Source organism: Hordeum vulgare, chromosome 2H, assembly GCF_904849725.1.
Source record: "Hordeum vulgare subsp. vulgare chromosome 2H, MorexV3_pseudomolecules_assembly, whole genome shotgun sequence".
In the NCBI taxonomy this organism is placed as follows: Eukaryota; Viridiplantae; Streptophyta; class Magnoliopsida; order Poales; family Poaceae; genus Hordeum; species Hordeum vulgare.
The window spans coordinates 618,395,859-618,417,432 of NC_058519.1; the positions used below are offsets into that span (position 1 = coordinate 618,395,859).

At 47.6% G+C, this 21,574-nt stretch overlaps 2 protein-coding genes across 2 annotated transcripts; both read right to left on the bottom strand.

The window, feature by feature from the left end:
* Positions 1 to 1,738: 1,738 nt before the first annotated feature.
* On the bottom strand, positions 1,739 to 3,051 carry LOC123430858 (transcription factor MYB41-like). Its single transcript, XM_045114693.1, has 2 exons — positions 2,697 to 3,051; positions 1,739 to 2,537 (listed from the first exon to the last, which is right to left on the bottom strand). Exons 1-2 carry the CDS (start codon positions 2,966 to 2,968, stop codon positions 1,892 to 1,894), a joined length of 918 nt encoding a protein of 305 aa, XP_044970628.1. The 5' UTR covers positions 2,969 to 3,051; the 3' UTR covers positions 1,739 to 1,891.
* A 14,032-nt stretch (positions 3,052 to 17,083) lies between these two features.
* On the bottom strand, positions 17,084 to 18,449 carry LOC123430859 (transcription factor MYB41-like). The gene is made up of 2 exons (XM_045114694.1): positions 18,073 to 18,449; positions 17,084 to 17,907 (listed from the first exon to the last, which is right to left on the bottom strand). The coding sequence occupies exons 1-2, from the start codon at positions 18,342 to 18,344 to the stop codon at positions 17,220 to 17,222; spliced, it is 960 nt and encodes a 319-aa protein (XP_044970629.1). The 5' UTR covers positions 18,345 to 18,449; the 3' UTR covers positions 17,084 to 17,219.
* Positions 18,450 to 21,574: the final 3,125 nt, after the last annotated feature.

The following is a 21,574-nucleotide window of genomic DNA, read 5'->3' on the forward strand; positions in this document are numbered from 1 at the left end:
GAAAACACGACGCTGAAGCTTGCTGTCGGTGAAGAGTCCGTGAGCTTTCCCCACACGGTGCGAGCATCATCACCATCACTCACGACCGTGTAGAACAGGTCCTTGGAGATGGTGGTGAAGAACCACCGGATGAGCGTCGCTTCGATCGCGGTCCACTCGGGATCGTCTCCGATGGCGCGCGAGTCGAGCGTGCCGTCGATGTGATCCACAAGGTTCTTCTTCTAAAAGAGAAGCGAGAAGTAGGTCTTCCACGTGTAGTACGTGGAATTGGTGGTGTCGAGGATGACGGGGACGCGGTCCTTGATGTTGATGTCGCGGATGGCGGCGGGATCAGGGCCGGCGAAGGGGTTGGTGTGGGACGAGGCGATGGACATGATGGTGGCGCTGCAGAGGAGCGAGGAGCGGCGGTGCGTAGGGAGGAGCGCGACGGCTAGGGGAGATGGCGGCGGCGTGGGACGGCGACGGCAGCGACCCAAGGCGGCGGCTAGAGTAGATGGCGGCGGCGTGGGGCGGCGGCGGCGGCAGCAGATGGCGGCGGCAACGGCCCGAGGTGGCGGCTAGGGTAGATGACGGCCGCGTGGGGCGGCGGCGGCAGCGGTCTGAGGTGGCGGCTAGGGTAGGTGGCGGCGGTGTGGGGCGGCGGCGGCGGCTACAGATGGCGACGGCGGCGGCGGCCCGAGGCGGCCGCTAGGCTAGGGTTACGGAAGCTAGGGTAGGATAGAGACGGTGAATGATACCATGTTAGTTTTGGAGAGAAGGAATTGTGCATCGATAATTCTCATTGATCGTGCAACGGGCACATATATAGGTACAAGGGGTGCGACCGGTGTCTTGTCTCCCAAGAAAGAGATAAATACAGAGAAGAGGTAGACACTACATGTACGCCGTACAAATCCGGACCTACATACGTACAAACATGTTTAACAGATAGAATATAATATTTGTGACAAAGCAAAGAATGTTTTTTGTGACACCGCATCAGATTTAGCACAATTAATTCTTTTTATTTTGAAACACATTTTTCAGGTTGAAGCGTGTCTTTTGTGTGTCACAGCATCAGATTTAACAGATTTTTAGTTTGCCTTTGACTTTATAGAACTGGCTCACATACCAATGTATTATGGCGATGACATGTGGAATGTGGACTGACCAATTTTAACAAAATTGTTGCATTTTGTTAGGGCAGGGTTGGGGTTAGCTTTTCCTCTTCCGAGTTCCAAGCGCAATAAGTTTTTTAAGAAAAGGAGGAATGCCTCCTGTCTCTACATTCGAAAGATGCATACGGTCCCTTTATTAAATAAATCAATCAAATAGTTTGCGATCCAACACAAGCTCAAAGAGAGCTATGAAATAATCCCCAAAGTAAAAAAGTTGCCACAACTTGTCATAGCACACCTCCCATAATCTTGAGAATCGACCCTTCATCCAGCTTCTTCCAGAATCTTGTATCCGTGTGTTCTTTACAATCCTAGTTGTTCACATTCTAACTAGTTAGGATTGTAAAAAAAAAGATGAATTCAAGATTTTGGAAGAAGCTGGATGAATGATCGATTCTCAAGATTATGGAAGAATCGGCCAAAAGAACTGGACCTATATCAAATAAGCACCCCGGTTATTGCGACGGAAGTGTTTCGGTTATCAGGAATCTCATTTCACTTAGATGGTCCTCGCGATTTGTGCCGAGTGGCAACATGTTAACTGATAAGGAAAGTGTAGCACAGTCACATCAAATCAGCAATTGACAACCTTCAAATTCACTGGCAAATCTACCGGAAAAACTACAATGAACACACAAACAAATCAATGCATGTTGCAGTACACCGTTCTGATGGATCTAACTCTGTACAAAACTGTCATACACAACACATTTGTTTCTGCCGGAAGGAGGAAGCTACAAACGGTAGCTCTCCTCTAGTATGTCCTCCCAGAAAGAGTCACCCTCCAGAGAGCACAGCCCGGGCAGCTCCATCATGGGCTCCAGCAAGCCGCCGAACTCCTGCGCCGGCGACCAATCGCCGGCGGGTGCAACATCATATGATGCGGCAGTGTTGCAGAGCTGGTCAGCCGGTTCAGCTGCTGCAAAGGAGCTCGTTCCCGGAGACGTATCATTGGTCAGCTGCTGCTGCTGCACCACGTGCTGCTCTGCAAAACTGGGGGTGTTGCAGAGATAATCCGGCTGCAGGTAGTCCATCTGGTTCGGAACGATGCTGCTGCTTGAGTTCAGCATTGTGTTTGCTGCAGCCAGGTTGGCTATGAGGCCGGTGGTGCTGTTGTTGGAGCCGATTGTCCGGAGGAGCTGCTGCAGAAGCTGCGCCTGCATGAGAGCGCCAGTGTCCAGGCCGCCCAGGCTGGCGACCGCCGCCGCCCAGAGGAGCGCCTCGGGAAGGTGGTCGTGGCTCTGTTCAGCAGGTGGCAGCTGCTGGTGGGTGACGGGGTCGACGCCCATGCGCATGAGCTTCTTGCGGATGTGCGTGTTCCAGTAGTTCTTGATCTCGTTGTCTGTCCGGCCTTCCAGGTGTGTTGCGATCGTCGACCACCTAACGTACAACAATAATTTATCCAATCAGGGTCACTTCATTACTAACAACTATGGCAAAAGGTCTAGCTGGAGGAAACTGACGGTGCATCGTGCATGCATGGGGCATGGCGGCTAAGCTATGTGAGTGGAGTAGTTGAACTTGACGTGAACAACGTACTTGTTGCCGAGGCCGGCGTGGAGGGTGATGATGAGGCGCTCCTCGTCGTCGGAGAAGTTGCCGCGCTTGATGTCGGGGCGGAGGTAGTTGGTCCACCGGAGGCGGCAGCTCTTGCCGCAGCGGTTGAGCCCGGCGGCCTTGGGCAGGCCGCGCCAGCGGCCGACGTTCCCGCCGCGCTTCTGGATGTACTCCACCAAAGTCTTGTCCTCCTCCTCCGTCCACGGCCCTTTCTTCACGCTCGCGTCGCGGCAGCAGCACGGCGATCTCCCCATCAGATCAATTCGCGGATGCACGCTCTGCTAGGTTGTTCCTCAGACGTCAGAACTCAGAACTCAGAAGTGGACAGAAGTCAAGTCAGAACTCTGAATCTGTTCGTGTACTCTTCCGTTGGTCAGGTATATATAGAGGAGGAGAGGACGCAGCCATTGGGTGGTCGTAGTCCATGACAGGTTGACGGGGCACGCGCGAGAGGTGCAGTGGAAGCTGCGAATTTTCCTTCCATTTTGCTCTCGTGGCCACTAGTGTTGAACAGTTTGCGTATGTCGGATACTCTAAACGAAAGGCGTGCGTACGATGTAAGTCAAAGAGGGCGGTTGCTCCGGAGATCTGGCCACGTAAGATCAGACATATTCTGCATGCTTCAGTTCACACACGTTGCTTCCTCTGTGGCTCTGTACATTCATGCGCTGCTGCCGCTGCATGTCACGAGGCAACAAGGAGGACTAAGAGCATCTCACACCTCCTCACCCATCCATAAAATAATCGTTAAAATATAGATTCATAAGGAAAAAAAGTTGTCTCATTAGACCCCTTTAAACACGTCGGATCCGTAAATATTTTTGCGGCGCACGGAAAAATTTCCACCCCAACCCGCGAAAACGCAGGTTCTCCCCCTCGCCCCGTCAGTGCCCTGTATATAGCGGGAGCGGTTGGCGGGTCGGACATTTCAGCCCGTGCTTTTCCCCCACCCACCTTCACCGGGTTGCCGCCTACGATTCCAGCCATACCAGTTGCCCGGATCACGCCGGCGGGCCGCCACACGCCCGGGATTGATCTCTACCCTTTCTTGCTGCCTCGACCGACTGAAAAGTTGCAGATCGGCGATTGTTTGTCGTGTCTGTCGGATCTGGCATTTCCGGCCACCAGCGGTTGCGCCAAGCCACAGATTGGTCGGGGATCACCTCGCACAGCTCTGGCAAAGCGCGAGCGTCGCGTTCAGGTACTGGTCCGTCCTCTAGTCGCCGTCGTCGGTCTGCCGGCAAGGACTCGGCCGACTGTCGACCGGGCTCGATGCTCGCACAGCGGCTCTCCGGCTTGCCGATGCCGCTCATACAATGCAACGACTGCACAGAGACAGTGTTGCAGCTAACATCTAGCACGCGACAACACCTCAGATGGGTCAAATGCAATAACAACGGGGTATGTTCTTGTTTCCGTTCGGCTTTTTCAACTTATTTGGTTCAATTTCAGTAGCTTATGAAAATGTTCATGTGTGTAGGAAGATGGATGCTCATTTTGGTATTGGGAAGAAGAATACATCGATTTATTGATAGAAAGAAACTTAATAGATGTTCGTGCATTCCTTAGTATAATTGAGGCAAATGATACGGGTGCATGTGCAATTAGAAAAGAAATTAGAGGGGAAGCAACGTCTAATTCTTTAGAATCAAAGCCGAAGAATGAAGAATGTAAGATCAAGAATCTGTAGATCAACAATGAATGCATGGAGAAGATGTTGGTCCAACTAATGAGAGCAATTATGAAAGTTGGATATCTTCTAAAATGGTTAATTGTGATTCTTGTTTTCTTTAATCTTGCTATTTTAGCAAAGATTTGATGAATTATTATGTATTAAATACATTTGAAGAAAATAAAGGAGCAAAAAAAAAAAATGTTTTCATGCTCGAAATTGAAATGCACATTACTGATTTATGGGTCGACGGCGGGCGACGGCCGAACAGACCCCACAAACTGGACCCGTAAAAAAGGATATTTCAATATTTCAATATTGAAATATCCTTTTTTACGGGTCCAGTTTGTGGGGTCTGCTCGGCCGTCGCCCACGCCGACCCATAAAACCGCTTTTTCGCGAATTGTAAACGACTTTTGAGGATCGACGATATATGAGGTATGCTTGAGATGCTCTAAGAGCATCTACATCCGGACCACTGAAACCCGCCTCAAACGTTCGGGCAACCGGTTGCCCGATCACTGACAGGTCACAGAAAACAATTCAGTCAGACCCTTCATACCCATCTCAAACGCATGGACTGACCGACATTCTTCATATCCCTCTCAAATATGAGGACGATATGAGGGCTCACACACGTGTCCGGGCACGTCCGGTCAATCCGCCATGTAGGACATGACCCCATCCCGGACCACCTTTTCTCTTTCTTTATTCATTATTTTCTCTTCCTCTTTTCTTCTTCACCAATCACGTGCAAGGGACCAGACATATGAGAAAAAAATATGAGAGGTGCGGCTGCGCAGACGAAAAAAATAAGGGTTTAAAATAGACACATCCGGTCATTAACTGGTCGTGTGTGAAAACGTTTGAGGAATCGAATTTACAAGTTCCGGTTGTATATGCTCTAAGGTGATCCTCATCAACAAGTGGCATGCTGCAGCATAGAAAATGTGTTATGAGGTCAGTCTGTGTAGTGTAGCTTGCACCTAATTCAGGATCTGGTGAAAGTACGCGTAGCTAGGGCTAGTGCCACGCACGAATGAGGTAACCAGCCCGGGACTTTCCTTCAAGGAGGAACCTTTCCCGGTTCCTTCCTCTGAGTGCTGATGGACACAGTGATCTCCCTGCCGAATAATGCAAAACTTTGTCGCAAAATAAAATTAAAAATCCAAGACTGCAATTCTTATACTACAACTGTATACGGTAGTACTCCCTCCGTTCTTAAATATAAGTTATTTTAGAGATTTCATTAGGGGACTACATACAGAACAAAATGAGTGAATCTATACTTTAAAATATGTCTACATACATCCGTATGTAGTTTTCTAGTGGAACCTCTAAAAAGACTTATATTTAAAAACGAAGGGAGTATTTCTTAACTAATCATAGTGGCGGCATGATTGAGATTTTGGCAGATGACTTGGGTCGTGAATTGGTGAAGAATCCCATTAGAAAATACCCATGAAATAACCGCTCCCAATGGTTAGTCAGGCCTGCGTTGGATGAAACATGACGGATGTTTATCGAGCAAACGTACGGCACCGTGGCGCTTGTAGCTCCACTGGTGCTTCTGAATCTCTTTTTTTTCTTTTCTGGAACACACGAGAGCTTTACGTAATATACAAGATGTCAAATCCGGTTACGTATTGATTCATTAAGAATGGAGCAACGTTTACAAGATGTCAAATCCGGTTACAAAGAGTCATAGAGGGTGCTTCTGAATCTGTGTGCTCATGACCATTTGACGAGCGTTCTTCCACGGGACTTGAGACCATGGTTCACCGGCCATTTATTCCCATGGAAAACCACACGTTGCCTTCCCGTTCAGACCGCCACCTGATCCACTAGAAATTCTCGTGAATGAATGAGAGCATCCATCTGCCCGCCTGGCTCCACACTGCCATGGTTAGGGGATTGGCGGATCCGCTAGAAGAGCCCGTGAATGAGAGCCTGTATCTGCCCGCCTGGCAACTAGCTGGGTTGAGTGGCAAAATCGACAAATTTGATCCCTCGATTCAAAAAAATCACAAACCGGACTACTTCGAAAAGATTTCACCTGAATGATCCTTTTGTGTGGCGTCGGACACATAGATATCATATTACACTGTTTGACGTCTTAGACATAGACGTCACACTTCCTGCCACGCTGGCATCGCAGACCCCACCTTCAACAGGGTGACGCCTAAGCCTCAGGCGTTGCACTTACGGAAGTGTGATGCCTAGCGCTTAGGCGCCACACCCACGCTGGCGCCCGAACTCGCGTGTGCAGTACATGAGGTTCGACGCATGCCCTGCTCCCTTGCGATCCGCCCATGACGCAGAGCCATGCACGGGCCAGGATGGGCTTGATTGTTCCGGACACCTCTCGCCGTGCAGTCACCACCGGCTGCCTCTGCATGCGTCGCGTCGCCAAAGCCGTAGGAGATGTTCGATGACACCGTGCAGAAATGACTTGTTGATCCATCCTCTGCATGCATGCATGCTCTTTCTCATCCATGAGCGATGGTGTAGCAAAAACTAACTCTCTCTCTTTCTCTCTTGACGGCGCGGCCACGATGAGCCATGAGACACGGGGCGATGCACGGGGCGACGCGGGTGAGAGTGTGCGGCGCTGCTCGGGGCGATGCGCGTGTGTCCTTGGCGCGTGCATCTATGCGCCTGATCTTGCAGCTACGCGCCATGGCAGCAAGCAGAGGGTAGAGCTAGCGATGTTGATCGGCAATCGGCAGAGAGAGGGTGAGAGGGATACGACGCTCATAGAGGGGGCTGGAGGACACGCTTGACATAGGCCGAGGATGCTGTCGACGACGACGCGGGCGCTTGCATCTCCCACCTGCCCGAGCCGACGGGGATGACGGGGACAACGGGGACATCGACCTCGTCTCACATTCTCGGCGAAAACGGCACTGGCGAGGTGCAGCGGAGCTTCGGGACCAGACGGGGAGGACGGGACGAGCTGGCCGATGGAAAGTTCACGGCCGACCTGGCCATGGCGACGGCGACGCGGGGCAGCTCGAACCGACGGCATCATGCTAGTTTCCAAGATGCAGCTGTTTTCTATGCAGCCTAGAGAGCCGGGACTGAGAAGGCAGCAGGGCATACATACCACGACCCTTCTTTCTTTTTCATATCACATGAGCTCTATGCCTGTAGATTGGGCAAAGAACAAGCGGCTCCACGATCTTTTGCAAAGGTGCTGCTGCCATCTTTGCTGGACTGGACTGCAAGTGCAACGCCTAAAGTTTAGGCGTCACACTGTTGAAGGTGGAGTCTGCGGTGCCAGCATGGCCGGAAGTGTAGCGCCTACGTCTAAAGCGTCACACAGTGTAGTGTGACGCCTTAGCGTCGGACGCCACACAAAAGGGTCATCCGGACAAAATATTTTTGAACGTAGTTCAGTTTGTGATTTTTTTTAGACAGAGGGATCAAATTTGTCGATTTTGCCGGGTTGAGCAGCTGAGCCGTGCACACATACCGGACCATGGCGGCATATAGTCATCTGCCATGGTCGTCTTTGTTCATTGATTGACGACCGCCGGCTCCACGTCGCCATGGTTAGCCACGAGAACGTACATCAGCGGAGAGCAGCAACGGGTTGTGCGTGCGGCAAATGGCCAGGGGAAGGTGAGGCAGATAGTCATGTCGAAACTGTATATCATGGAAGGACACACATCTCACATATGTTGTAAAAATTGCTTGGAGTAAAATATAGGGAACAAAAAGAATGCTTTTTAGGACACGCCAAACTCCGCGTCTTGAACAACTGCCCTAAAGTGGCATCTTACTATTTTATTTTATTTTAGAAAAAAAGGATGACCCCCGGTCTTTGCATCTCGGAGATGCATACGACCATTTTATTGATTATTTCCGAGGACCTTACAAAGTAATACAATAATATGTCTGAATCCGCCATCTTGATAACATTTTTCGCTACTCTTATCCATATGATGAAGGGGTGCAAGGTAAGCCAAATACCCAGACCTCTCACCTAAGCCTAACATCTAAAGCCGGAGGCCCCGACCGAGCCATATACCGGGTCAGAGGCACAAACCGGTCTGACGCACTCACATGTGTCGCCGCCATCATCTTCCACCGGTTCATTTTCAGAGCCGATTGAGGTATCAGCCTTGACAGGTGCCTCCGCCATCGACGCCACCATGACGCCAAACGACGACCTCCACCTACGCGAGTCCATCTCCAAGCAGCGGACGTAGATCCATGCTAGCATAGGACCGCACCACCACCGTCGCCCACCACACAAGCGCCACCTAGCCCAAGGTTCCCAAAACGACGCCTTCAAGAAGGAAACAACGTTGTGAGCGCCGCCGCCGCCCAACAAAGTTAGGGCTTTCGCCCGGTAGACCTAGGGGAAGGGGAGGTGAGGGGATCAGTCCATACCGACGCCTCCAAGGAGAGGAACGGCGTCCTCAGGCGTCACCGTCGACGCGGCCGGCCATGGCCGGCTAGATTTCGTCCGAACTAGATCCCCGTCACCAGAAGCGCCTCCTGTACAGAACCGGCGACCCAAGGAAGTGTGGCCCGACCAGGCTAGCCCGCACGCCGAACATGGGAGGAGGGGATGCGCCAGATCGCGCACACCGACCACCGCAGAAACCGTCGCCGGCCGCCAACGAGCACTGGATCCCGCCGCCCGCGTGGCCCGAACGCTAGATCCACCACCCGCACAGCTGCTAGCTTGTCGTGCCTCGTCCATGGAGCCGCCACTCCAGATCCAGAATTCCCCACGCAGAGGCACGGCAGCCAAGGCCCCGCCGCCACGATCCTTGGCGCCCCAGGCTTGTCCAGCGGCCGCCTCACGCGACAGCGAGGAAGGGAGGGAGAGGGAGTGGGGCGGCTAGGGTTGGGAGGGGGAGGGAGTTGGGAGGAGCAGGAGGTTGGCGCTAGGTTTCGGTGACCTTCTGAGAGATAGCCGGGCTCTGCTCCCGCGACAGGCGATCGCTAGGGTTCCGTCCTCCTCCCGTCCACCGGTCAAGCTTCCCCGCCCCCGTCCCCCTCCTCCCCTTCCTGGATCCGCCCTCGTGCCGCCTCCCCGGGAGGTGGCCGGGGCGGCACTCGAGCTCCTCTCCTGCAGGCGTCCTCCTCCCCCGTCTCCCTCCCCCTCCCCCCCCCGGTCGTCGCCGACGGGCGCCCCCGGCACTGGTCTGGGTGGCGTCGGCGACGGTGGGCCCTCCTTCCCCCCGAGCGCATTCCTCCTTCCTGGGGCAGGGGACGGCGGTGGTGGGTGCGGTCCGGTGACCCGACGACGGTGGCTGACGGCGGGTGAGGTGGTGCCGCTACTCCTTGGCGGCAGGGCGACGTGGTGGTGCGGGGTGGCCGACGGCACGTCCCCGACCCAGATCTGTGCCCTGCGGGCCCCATCTGGGTCCTAACGAGGGCGGATCCAATGGACATCCAAACTAGTATATCACCCTAAACACTACTACGATCGACTCCTACGTACACCCTACAGGTTGTCCCAACATCTCATCGTCGGACTCGTCACTCTTGCTACCACCACTCTCACACTCAATGGTGTCTCTGTCAATGCCGAGACCCTTGTTGTCGAACTCCACCTTCACCACCGATGAAGGCCCTGCCTCATCCACCTTCACTCCCTCCTTCTTCTCGTGGTCACGCTTCCAGAAGAACATCATCTCCTTCTATATGAGGTATAAATTATGAATTTGTGATGTACTACGAGATCAACAGATTTATGGTTTATTTTTTGGCCCTTTAATTCGAAATAGGGAAACTCATAACCCTATGGAAAACAAATAAATACTCTCGATGAGGTTTTATTATTTATAAATAGAAATATTTATCTTAGAACTATCCAACAAAATATACGTCATGTGTCATACCCTAATTATTATCTAGCAAAATAATGTTTGAAAACAAGTTATAATACAATAATGTAAGATATCTACGCAAAATATTTTAAAAAATCCAAGACTTAGCAATGATGTTAATAGGCAAAAAATCATCGAAAAGAAAAAGATACCAGGTATGTTAGACCAGTGAATGCCATTACTTTAATAAGGCACAACCACTAGGTCTTTCTAACCTTAACTAAACTCTTACCTTTATGAATCCAACAATGCTTTTTTAAAATTTAGAATTTTGCAAATACAAAACCCAATGAAGGGAAATAATGTACTCCTTTACAAAATAACTACATGTGCTCATCTATTTGAGGCAGAAAAAGCTGATGTATAATAATATTGAAAAGTACATTTTACATACAGATCTTATATATAGTTTGAACCATGATCACACACTAATATGAATACGTAACATACAAATTTCTAGTATCGACAAACATATTGACTGGTTCAACGTGGTAGGCTCGATACTCACATGCTTTCAAATTTGAAGAGCTTAAATGAATGTCCAAGTTCTATATCATGGTTAAGACTAACAAGTTGAGTTTTCCTATGTTTTCTTCAATGGTCATGCATCATGTTCTATACGACTTATCCTTATTAAGGTGTGCTAGTTTTTGCAAATATAATGAAAGAAGAAAAAAAATGAGTTTTCCCGCAAAAAAAATAAACATTATGTTAAATCAGTTAAGAATCAAGGAATTTTTTTTTTTAAAGAACCAATGACACATCATATTTTTACACATTCCCTTTTTCTTCTGGTGGATATGGAAGAGGGGCGGGCCGTATGCATACGGGGTCCTGGTTGTGTACCTTTTCCGTCCAGTTTTGCTAAGTCTCAATTGACTTGAATGCTATATTCATCTAATCTTGCATGAAGATTCATATAATTCTTTCTTTAGTTTTTTTTCTTATATACTACTCTCTTTGTTCCATAATATAAAAATGTTTTAAATATTAATTTAATTAAAAACGTTCTTATATTATGAGACGAAGGAACTATATTATTTGACTAAGACTTGATTAACTCTCAATCGACTGAGATCTAGCCACATCCTTTTTCTTTTTGACCGTTCTTATCTCGTATTTGACCACGCAGAAAGTCTAAGCACAAGCAAAAGCCGAGGTGTTCTTGGAACTTGGAAGAAGAAGAGCGCCTTCGACTGTCAGCATTGCTTGTCTTATATATCCCCAAACACTGCCGGCGTTTCTCTCCGGCAGGTAGCGGCTGCAAGATCCTACAGGTTAAAAAACAAACGCACACCATCAGAGTCTTCGTCGAGCATAGGTCTTCGCCGGTGACCTTTTTCACATGGAAAATGCATCGCACGCATGACATTTCCCTGTGCAAGGGAGCCACCGATCGAGACTACCTCCGGCAGCCGGTACACATCGTAAATATCCAAAGGTTTTGGCTATTTTTATGACTGAAAAATGTTACCATAAAAAAATGGCCAAAGATGTAGCCTAGCTGCTGCATAGTGGTTTGGTTGGCACGTCGGCGTCGAGGCTTCGGTAAACGCGGCGTGCTTGCGGACGTAACTGATGAAATACTCTCTCGTCGCTTCACTTAGGGCGGCCTGCGTTTCCTCAGGGTGCATGCATGCCGATCCCTCTGGACAAACGGCAGTCAAATACGTTTCCCTTTGTGCACCAACTGATCCATCAGCTAGCTTGCTCCTGTTTGTTTGCCCGGCCTGATGATTGGTTCAGCGAGGCAGGGTTAGCTTCGCGTAGAATCTTCCTCAATTGCCCACGTTCACAAGCATTTAGCAGTTCGTATGTGGTTTCCTGATGGTTGGTTTAGATTCACCTTTTACTTCGTTGGCCAGAATTACTCAATATGACAAGCGGCTCAGAATCGTGTGAGTCCGCTCATATTCACGCTAAAAAAACGTGTACCGAGTCCAATTGTGCCACTCCGCTTCTTATTCAGCTCCAAGAACACAAATGAAACAACATCCTCAACTAGTAGCTTGGCTTGGCACGAGCAGAAATGTCAACAGAGTTCGTTTTACCTTCTACTTAAAAAATGCTACTAGTCATTATCCATTGAAATGACGCAAAGGACTTCCCTAAAGGTCCAAGATCAGAATAACCTAACGTTGATCATTGATCACTCACCTCGATCCTTCGTTAGTTTCCTTATTTTGTTGGCACAAGTCAATGGCTTCAAACACCGGGAAAGCCTTTAACCTACCTAACTGCTAACTATAAACGACCCTTTCGCTGCTCTTAGGGGATCGATCAGCTAGAGCGCCAAGTCATCGATAAGGAGTTATTCTGCGATACTCCAGCTTCATGAAATCTAAGAATCCGTGGGACATTCTTTTTCCGCTCCGTGATTTTTAACCGTTGCTTCATCAACTTTGGGAGTGAAGTTGCGGAGCGGAGGGCCTCCAAACAGGCCCTAAGTCATCACTTCTTTATGCTTGCCACATCTAGCTAGTCACTAGATTTAATCGATACTATTCCATGATCGGAGGTAAAACCCTTCGTGTAGACTTCCGTCTCGGCTCTAGAAGGCCGCGCGTCGGTCTCAAGGTGATTGAGCTAGCTCCATCACATTACATTCGAAGTCCAAGTCCAAGCTCCATCACCTTTCAACACTGCACAAATAACTTCCTACCCCATCTAATTAATAAGGTATCAGACAGAAACAGGACAATGCATCTGCGGGATGGTGTTACGTCCATAAAATGCAAGTCTATCAAATCATTAGGTCCTTCTTAATTAATATCTCGAGCTTTCCTGTAACATCGATTGGACTGTAAAATTGTCTAAATGTCGTCCTCTACATATGTTCCTGTCCATTAATTGTTTTTGTAGATCATTTTTCCACTAAGGTGCAAATATTTTAACAAAAGGAATCTAATATTTGTGGCAAAGCAACATGCTGAAACGTGTTTTATCTTTGTGTAAAATCACTACAATGGATTTAATATAATGTTTTTTTAGTGAATGGATTTAGCACAGCTAATTATTAATTAAGTGTCCAAACAAATTTAGCGGTTGTCCAACCAGATGCTCTAAGGGCTAAAGGCTTCAAAATCTCCAATTAAATTGGTAGAAAATAAATGATATTGCGCTAAAGGCTTAAAAATCTTGAAGGAACAAAATGTTGTCATCAGCATATTGTAAACTAATCACACCTCCAGAAATAACATGAGAAAGCAGACCAACAATCAGACCATGACCAGCAGCCTTAGACAACATTTTGGTAAACACATCAGCCATTAAGTTAAAAAGCAGTGGTGAGTGAGGATCACCTTGCTTGAGACCTCCTCCCCCCCCCCCCCCCCAACACACACACACACACAATAAAAAATGGCCCATTAGTATCATTAATCCTGACCTGAAAGGTCTCGTACAATGTCCTAAACACCAAGCCAATCCATTTTTCCGCAAAACCATTAGAAAGGAGCATCTCTTTGAGAAAGTCCCAATTGACTCTATCATAAGCTTTTTCATAATTTAATTTCAAAATCAATCCCCCCGAACTAGATCTATGGACCTCATGAATAACTTCAGGACTCATGAGCCATCACAACACCTTCAAGGAGAATCTCCCTTTGCTAAAAGCAATTTGGTTTGTAGATATGAGCTTGCTGTCACAAAGAGGAGAGACTCTTGTAGTCATAGCTTTGGAAAAAAAAAATTGACAACACAATTACTCAAGCCAATAGTTCAAAAATTCTTCATCTCCCTGGCTTGAGGAGTTTAAGGAATAAGACTGAGATCTAGCCACATCCTTTTTTCTTTTTGACCGTTCTTATCTCGTATTTGACCACGCAGAAAGTCTAAGCACAAGTAGAAGCCGAGGTGTTCTTGGAAGAAGAAGAGCGTCTTCGACTGTTAGCACTGCTTGTCTTATATATCCCCAAACACTGCCCGTGTTTATCTCCGGCCGGTAGCGGCTGCCAGATCCTCCAGGGTTAAAAATCAAAAGCACATCATCAGTCTTCGTCGAGCACAAGTCTTCACCGATGATCTTTTTCACATGGAAAATGCATGGCACGCATAACATTTCCCCGTGCAAGGGAGCCACCGATCGAGACTACGTCCGGTAGCCGGTACACAACGTAAATGTCCAAAGATTTTGGCTATTTTTATGTCTGAAATTTTTTACCATAAAAAAATGTCCAAAGATGTAGCCTAGCTGCTGCATAGTGGTTTGGTTGGCACGTCGGCGTCGTCGCTTCGGTAAACGCGGCGTGCATGCGGACGTAGTAACTGAGATATCTTGTCGCTTCACCCTTCACGTAGGGCGACGTGCGTTTTCTCAGGGTGCATGCCGATCTCACTGGACAAACGGCAGTCAAATACGTTTCCCTTTGTGCACCAACTGATCCATAAGGGCTAGCTACTGTTTGTTTGCCCGGCCTGATGACTGGTTCATCGAGGCAGGGTTAGCTTCACCCACTGTTACCCGCGCACGTTCACAGGCATTTAGCAGCTCGTATATACTCCTTTGTCTCTAAATATTTGTAGTTGAAAAAAATCAGACTAGTTTTTCTTAACTATAAATATTTAAAAACAAAGGGAATATGTGCTTAATGCTTTCGTCATGGGTAAGCAGAAAATCAGCATCGATGTTGTTAGGAGTTACCAAGTGAATCAACAACGATACTCTCAGCAGAAATTACTCAAAGGAAACAATATCCTCAACTAGCTTGGCGCGAGGTTTGGTGGCACGCTCCGACGCATCCGAGATGAATGTCAGGATCGGGGGAAACCCCTATCGGCCTGGCCGACACCGATGCGGTGGCGCCTGTGGGTACCGTCAGACCTTCCTGAAGGGCGTCGGGGGCTATTCTTCTTCTCGCCTCGTCATATACCGAGGAAAACCCTTGACAGCAGCGTCGTCATCGTCGCGGTCCTTCTTGAAGGTGTTGATTGGTACCGGTGCTTCAGAGCCTTGGAGCTTGGTGGGAGTTCTTTGGTGGGCGCAATGGTCGCGAAGCTTCTTCGTTTTTGTCGATCCGCCGTTGTCGGCATTTATTTCTTTTGTCTTTTCCCTTTTTTGTGTGACTGTGCTGCTTCTATCCCAGCACCTATCGTTGGTTGTATCGGTTGTTTGCTTTGTAATACAAAGCGCGAGGAAAATCCTTTTTCGGCTGACTAGCTTGGCACGAGCAGCGAATGTCAAGAGAGTTCTTTTTACCTTCTACTTAAAAAATCCTACCACTCATTATCCATTGAAATGACACAAATGATATCCTTAAAGCCTTGTTCGGTTACACCTCTTCTCAAAAGGATTGAAGGGATTGAAATGGATTTTGACTTGTAGAAGATTATATCCATCTCAATCTGTGTCAAACCACTCTTAAATCCCTGTCAACCGAACAAGGCCTGGAGGTCTATGGTCAGAATAAACCAACGATGATCATTGATCACTCACAGATTAATCGGCTGTTTCCTTGTTTTGTTGTTGGCACAAGTCAATGGCTTCAAACATCGGGCAAGCCTTTAACCTACCCAACTGCTAACTATAAACGACCCTTTCGCTGCTCTTGCAGGGGTCGATCAGCTAGAGCGCCAAGTCATCATTTCTTTATGCGTAGCACATCTAGTCATTAGATTTAATCGACGATGTTACATGATTGGAGGTAAAACCCTTCGTGCAGACATCTGTCTCGGCTCTAGAAGGCCGTGGGCCGATCTCAAGGTGCTTGAGCTAGCTCCATCACATTTCTTTTGATGTCCAAGCTCCCTCAACTTTCAACACTACACAAACAACTTCCTAGCCCAACTAATAAGGTAACAGAGAGAAACAGGACAATGTATCTATAATCTATTGGATGGTCTTACGTCCATAAAATGCAAGTCTAATAGATCATTAGACCACCCTTAATTAATATCTTGAGCTTTCCTATTACATCGACTAGGACTTTAACATATGTTGATGTTCATTAATTGTTTTTGTAGATCAACTTTTTCCGCTAGGGTGCAAATAATTTAACAAAATGAATCTATATTTGTGGCAAAGCAACTGAAGGATTTTTAATTTTTTTTGTAAAGTCACTACAATGGATTTAGCACATTATTTTTGAGTGAATGGATTTAGCACAATTAATTAATTATTATGTTTCCAAAAAGATTTAGTGCATGTTCAACCAGATGCGCTAAGGGCTAAAGGCTTCAAAATCGACAGTTAAGTAGGTAGAAAATATATGATATTGCGCTAAAGACTTCAAAATCGTCAATTAAGTTCGTAGAAAATATATGGTTCTTAGTGGAACTGTTTTTAGGAAATTACGGCAGGAAAAAACCATTATGAACCAATTTAAATCCAGAAATAAGTCTTTGCAAAAGGTGGCAATGGTATTTACAATAGCTATTTAATCTAAATCACCGCTTAAAACCATTCGGTACAAACGTATTTACAAGAAATTGTAAGGAAGGCAAATACATTATTGAAATCATAGGGTTCACTCCCGCAAAAAAAACATAGGGTGGTTTCGGCTAGTTCTCTTCAAAAAAATTGTCACATATCTACATACATCCTCATTTTCTTCTTATGAAAAGGTACTGTCCCTGCCGGTTGCTTGATTTTTTTTAAAACGAAATCTACTCAGGTTTTGACGACACCTTAGGTTCATTTGTGTATTAGCTAACATGGGCTGTGTAAACCAGTATAACATTCCATTGAAGTATCCATTGTTAAGTTCAACCGTAACCAAATTCTATCTAATAAACACCACGGTCATTGCGACAAGGTGTTTCAGTTGTCTATCATCCTAGTGGCAACATCTTAACTGTTAAGGAGCACGGGTCACATTAAATCAGTAACTGACCACCTTCAACTTCACTGAAAATCTATTGGAAGAAGCGCAATGAACACAAGCAAATCAATGTGTGTTTTATCATCTCATCTAAACCTCTACGATGGATCTAACACTGTACAAAACTTTCATACACAACAGATTTGTTTCAGCCTGAAAGAGGAACCTACAAACGGTAGCTGTCATCCAGTATGTCCTTCCAGAAAGAATCACTCTCCAGAGAGCATAGATCGGGCAGGTCCATCATAGGCTCCAGCAAGCCAGCGAACTCCCGCGCGGGTGACCAGTCACCCGCGGGTGCAACATCATGCGATGCAAATGAAGCTGCAGTGTTGCAGAGCTGATCAGCCATTTCAGCTGCAGTGAAGGAGCTCATTCCCGGAGACGTGTCATTGGTCATCTTCTGCTGCATCACATGCTGCTCTGGAAAATTGGGGGTGTTGCAGAGGTAACCCGGCTGTAGGTAGTTAATCTGGTCCTGGAGCAGGATGTTCGGAACGATACCACCGCTTGAGTTCTGCATTGCTTTTGCGGCAGCTAGGTTGTTGATGAGGCCAGTGGTGTCGTTGTTGGAGCCGATAACCTGAAGGAGCTGCTGCAGAAGCAGCGCCTGCATGAGGGCGCCGGTGTCCAGGCTTCCGAGGCTCGCGGCAGCTGCCGCCCAATGGAGCGCCTCCGGGAGGAGAGCGGCGGCGGTGCCGTTGAGGTGGTGGCTGGTCTGGTCGGGTGGCAGCTGCTGGTGCGTGACGGGGTCGACGCCCATGCGCATGAGCTTCTTCCGGATGTGCGTGTTCCAGTAGTTCTTGATCTCGTTGTCCGTCCGGCCCTCCAGGTGCGTCGCGATCGTCGACCACCTAATGCCCAAGAAAAATTTATCCATGCATGTCAGTGTAACTTCAAGACTAACACAATTACTGTATCTCAAAGGCAACAGAAGAGTCATGGCGGCTAAGCTGTTGCGCGAGTGGTGGTGGTGGTGCGTGGAGTAGTTATATTTTGGACGTGGACAGGGTACGTACTTGTTGCCGAGGCCGGCGTGGAGGGAGATGATGAGGCGCTCCTCCTCGTCGGAGAAGTTGCCGCGCTTGATGTCGGGGCGGAGGTAGTTGGTCCAGCGGAGGCGGCAGCTCTTGCCGCAGCGGTTCAGCCCGGCGGCCTTGGGCAGGCCGCGCCAGCTACCGACGTTCCCACCGCGCTTCTGGATGTACTCCACCAGCGCCTTGTCCTCCTCCTCCGTCCACGGCCCTTTCTTCACGCTGGCGTCGTGGCAGCAGCACGGCGACCTCCCCATCAGATCGGTTTCCTCGATACAACACAAGCTCTCCTAGCTAGTTGCCTAGTTGCTCTGATCGTTGTGATGGATATGTTGTCCAAATCAGGAGAACTCACAAGCTATGTTCGTGTCTTCCCTTGGTCAGGTATATATAGACGGGTAGAGGGCACAGCCATTCGGTGGTCGTACTCCATGACAGATTGACAGGGCACGCGCGAGAGGTGCCGCGGAAGCTACGAATTTTCCTTCCATTCTGCTGTCGTGACCACTAGTGTTAAACAGTTTGTGTGTGTCGGATACTGTAAACAAAAGGCGTGTGTACGTACTACGATCGATACAAGTCAAAGAGGGCAGTTGTCCTCAGATCTGGCCACGTAAGATCAGATATATCCTGCATGCCCTGCATGTCTCGAGGCAGGCAACAGGAATAAAAGCGATCACTCTCAACAAGTGGCAGGCTGCTGTATAGAAAATTCGTTATGAGATCGCTCTATGTAGTGTAGCACCTGTAATTCAGGATCGGGTTAAGCACGCTAGCTACATCCTTAATTTTGGGGGACGTAGGTAGCCGGGCCGGGGCTATCTCCAAGGAGAACCTTCCTCGGTTCCTTCCTTGGAGTGCTGATCGACACAGTGATCTCACTGCTGAATAATGTTCCAAATTACGTCCATGTTTTGGTCTCTCGATGCAAGACTACGATCATCATCCTACTACTATACTATAGCACTATTTTCTTAACTAATCCTGCTGGCGGCTTGGTTGAGGTTTCGCCAGATGATTTGGGTCGTGAATTCGGTGAAGAGCCCAACTAAAATACTCGTGGAAAACCGGTGCCAAAAGTTAGGCATGCGTTCGATGAAACATGACCTATATATGTTTCTGGAGTATGGACGTACGGCACCGTGGCTCTTGGTAGCTCCTGTGTTGCGTCTGAATCTGAGTGCTCATGAGTCATGACTATATTTCAGAGTCGGGAGTCGGGAGTCCGGATCGTGGCTCACCAGCCATTTCTTCCCGTGGAAAACCACGTTGCCTTAGCGCGCGTTCAGGTTCAGACCGCCACCTGATCCACTAGAAGAGGATGTTTGAGGCAGCTGAGTAGCCGAGCCGTGCGCGCGTACTTGGACGTGGTGGCGTCTACTAGTTATCTGACATGGTCGTCTGTTCATTGGTGTCGAAAATCTGTAATACCTTATGACCGCTCAACCTGAGCCAACCCTCTCTCGTCTTCTACGACCAGCTCCACATGGCAGAAGTGCGTGAGACGATCGAGCCTCGTGCGAACAGAGGAAGCTGAGACCCGACGGCCATGCCGACAGCGTATACCGGAGGAAGACACAGCATATGTTGTAATATCTCGTTTGTTTGTTGACTTGTGCGGTGGGGGTTGAGTTTAGGCATGAAACTTTTTTAACACAGTTTGACTAGCATATACTCCCTCCATCTTAATTTTTTTGTCTTCTACTCCCTCCGTTTCAAAATATAAGACCTTTTAGAGATTTCACTAGGAGACTACATACGAAGCAAAATGAGTGAATCTATACTTTAAAATATGTCTATGTACATCCGTATGTAGTTTATAGTACAATCTCTAAAAGGTCTTATATTTAGGAACGGAGGGAATATTTGTCTACATATGAATGTATCTAGTTACGCTTTAGTATTTTGATACATCTATTTCTAGACAAACCTAAGACAAGAATTTTGAAACGAAGGAAGTACATACAGTTATGTAACTTGAATGCAAGTCCTCACCCCTTCGGTTATGTCCACTAGATGTTCTTTTCCTCTTCAATTCATAGAAGCTTTTCCTCTATCCGCCGTCCACACAACCGTCTGCAGCACGGCACGACAAGCTCACTGTCAACACCCTCCCTGTCGGCGACCACCCATCAACGCGAGCTGCATCCTCCGTTGATGCAAAAGCACGCGCCCCCGTTGCCAAGGATGATTCCAAGGGGGGCGGGGGGCTAGAAACCCAACGAATATGTCTCCACTTTCTTTTGAGCTGGCTATGTCTCCACTTTAATGGCGATTAAGTAGATCGGCTAAGCACATGATTAATTCAGTTTTGCTAAGTCTTAGTCGACTAAGAATTTGTTACGTCTTAGTCCATACTTGATCTTACATGAAGATTTGTGTAAACAATTTCTTTTCATTTTTTTCTTTTTTCTTTTACATACTATATCATTTGACTGAGACTTGGTTAAGTCTAAGTCAACTAAGGCCTACTCACATCCTAATTAATTACTCCATTCTCACCCCCTGTGTCCCGTTGGCTGGTGTAACGCAACGTGAATCTCCCCTCAGGCCCAGCCCATGTGCGTACATGAGATAGCAAAATAAAACCCAGCAAAACAAAAGCCTACCATCGAAAAAATGCCAAGGGAGAGCAACTAATCAACTAGAGTTTCTAAAAAATAATCAACGAGAACTCCTTCAATAGCCTCCACAAAGGTTTTTTTTGTGGTCTAAGAGCATGCCGCTTTGCGCTTTCGGCCTCCGCGATGTGCCATGCTCTGGGCATTTTCTTCTAATTTAGTTTTTTATTTTTATTTTTTATACGTGTTTTTAGCTTTTAGATGATTTTTTCCTTTTTATGACTTTTCGGTTTCCCCTGTATTAATATTTTTTAACGGAAAAAAAAAATTCTTTCGTGAGAGACACAGGTTTACTTCTCGTGAAGGCACGGAATTGCTTCTCACAGAGATAGGGATTTGCTTCCTCTATGAGAGGCACAAATTTACTTTTTATGGAGGTGCAGATTTAATTCCGCGAAAGACATGGTCGTGCCTTTCGTAAAAGAAAAAAAATGAGTTTTCTTCTTTCCATGAGAGGCACAAATTAACTTGGATTTGCTTCCGGAGCGGACTTTGTCGTGCATTTCGTAAAAGGAAAAAATGTGTTTTCTTTTTTCCTTGAGGCACAAATTAACTTCTCATGGAGTCACGGATTTGCTTCCGCGAGAAGACGTCATCGTGCATTTCGTAAAAGAAAAAAACGTGTTTTACTCTTTCCATGAGAGGCATAGATTTATTTTTCGTGGAAGCATGAATTTGCTTCCGCGAGAGACATAATTGTGCCTCTCAGGAAAAAATGCATTTTTTCGGGAGAGCCACAATACTTTTTTTCTTCGATGAGAGGCATAAATTTACATCTCATGGAGGCATGGATTTGTTTCGGCGAGAGAAACAGTCGTTTCCAAAGTTATTAGAATCGCGACTCAAGTCTTCACAAACTATCCCCT

Coding starts and splice junctions, on each gene's coding strand:
- LOC123430859 (XM_045114694.1), bottom strand. CDS start 18,344: ATGGGGAGGTCGCCGTGCTGCTGCCACGACGCCAGCGTGAAGAAAGGG. Junction 17,908..18,072: donor CACGCCGGCCTCGGCAACAA/GTACGTACCCTG, acceptor CTTGGGCATTAG/GTGGTCGACGATCGCGACGC.
- LOC123430858 (XM_045114693.1), bottom strand. CDS start 2,968: ATGGGGAGATCGCCGTGCTGCTGCCGCGACGCGAGCGTGAAGAAAGGG. Junction 2,538..2,696: donor CACGCCGGCCTCGGCAACAA/GTACGTTGTTCA, acceptor GTTGTACGTTAG/GTGGTCGACGATCGCAACAC.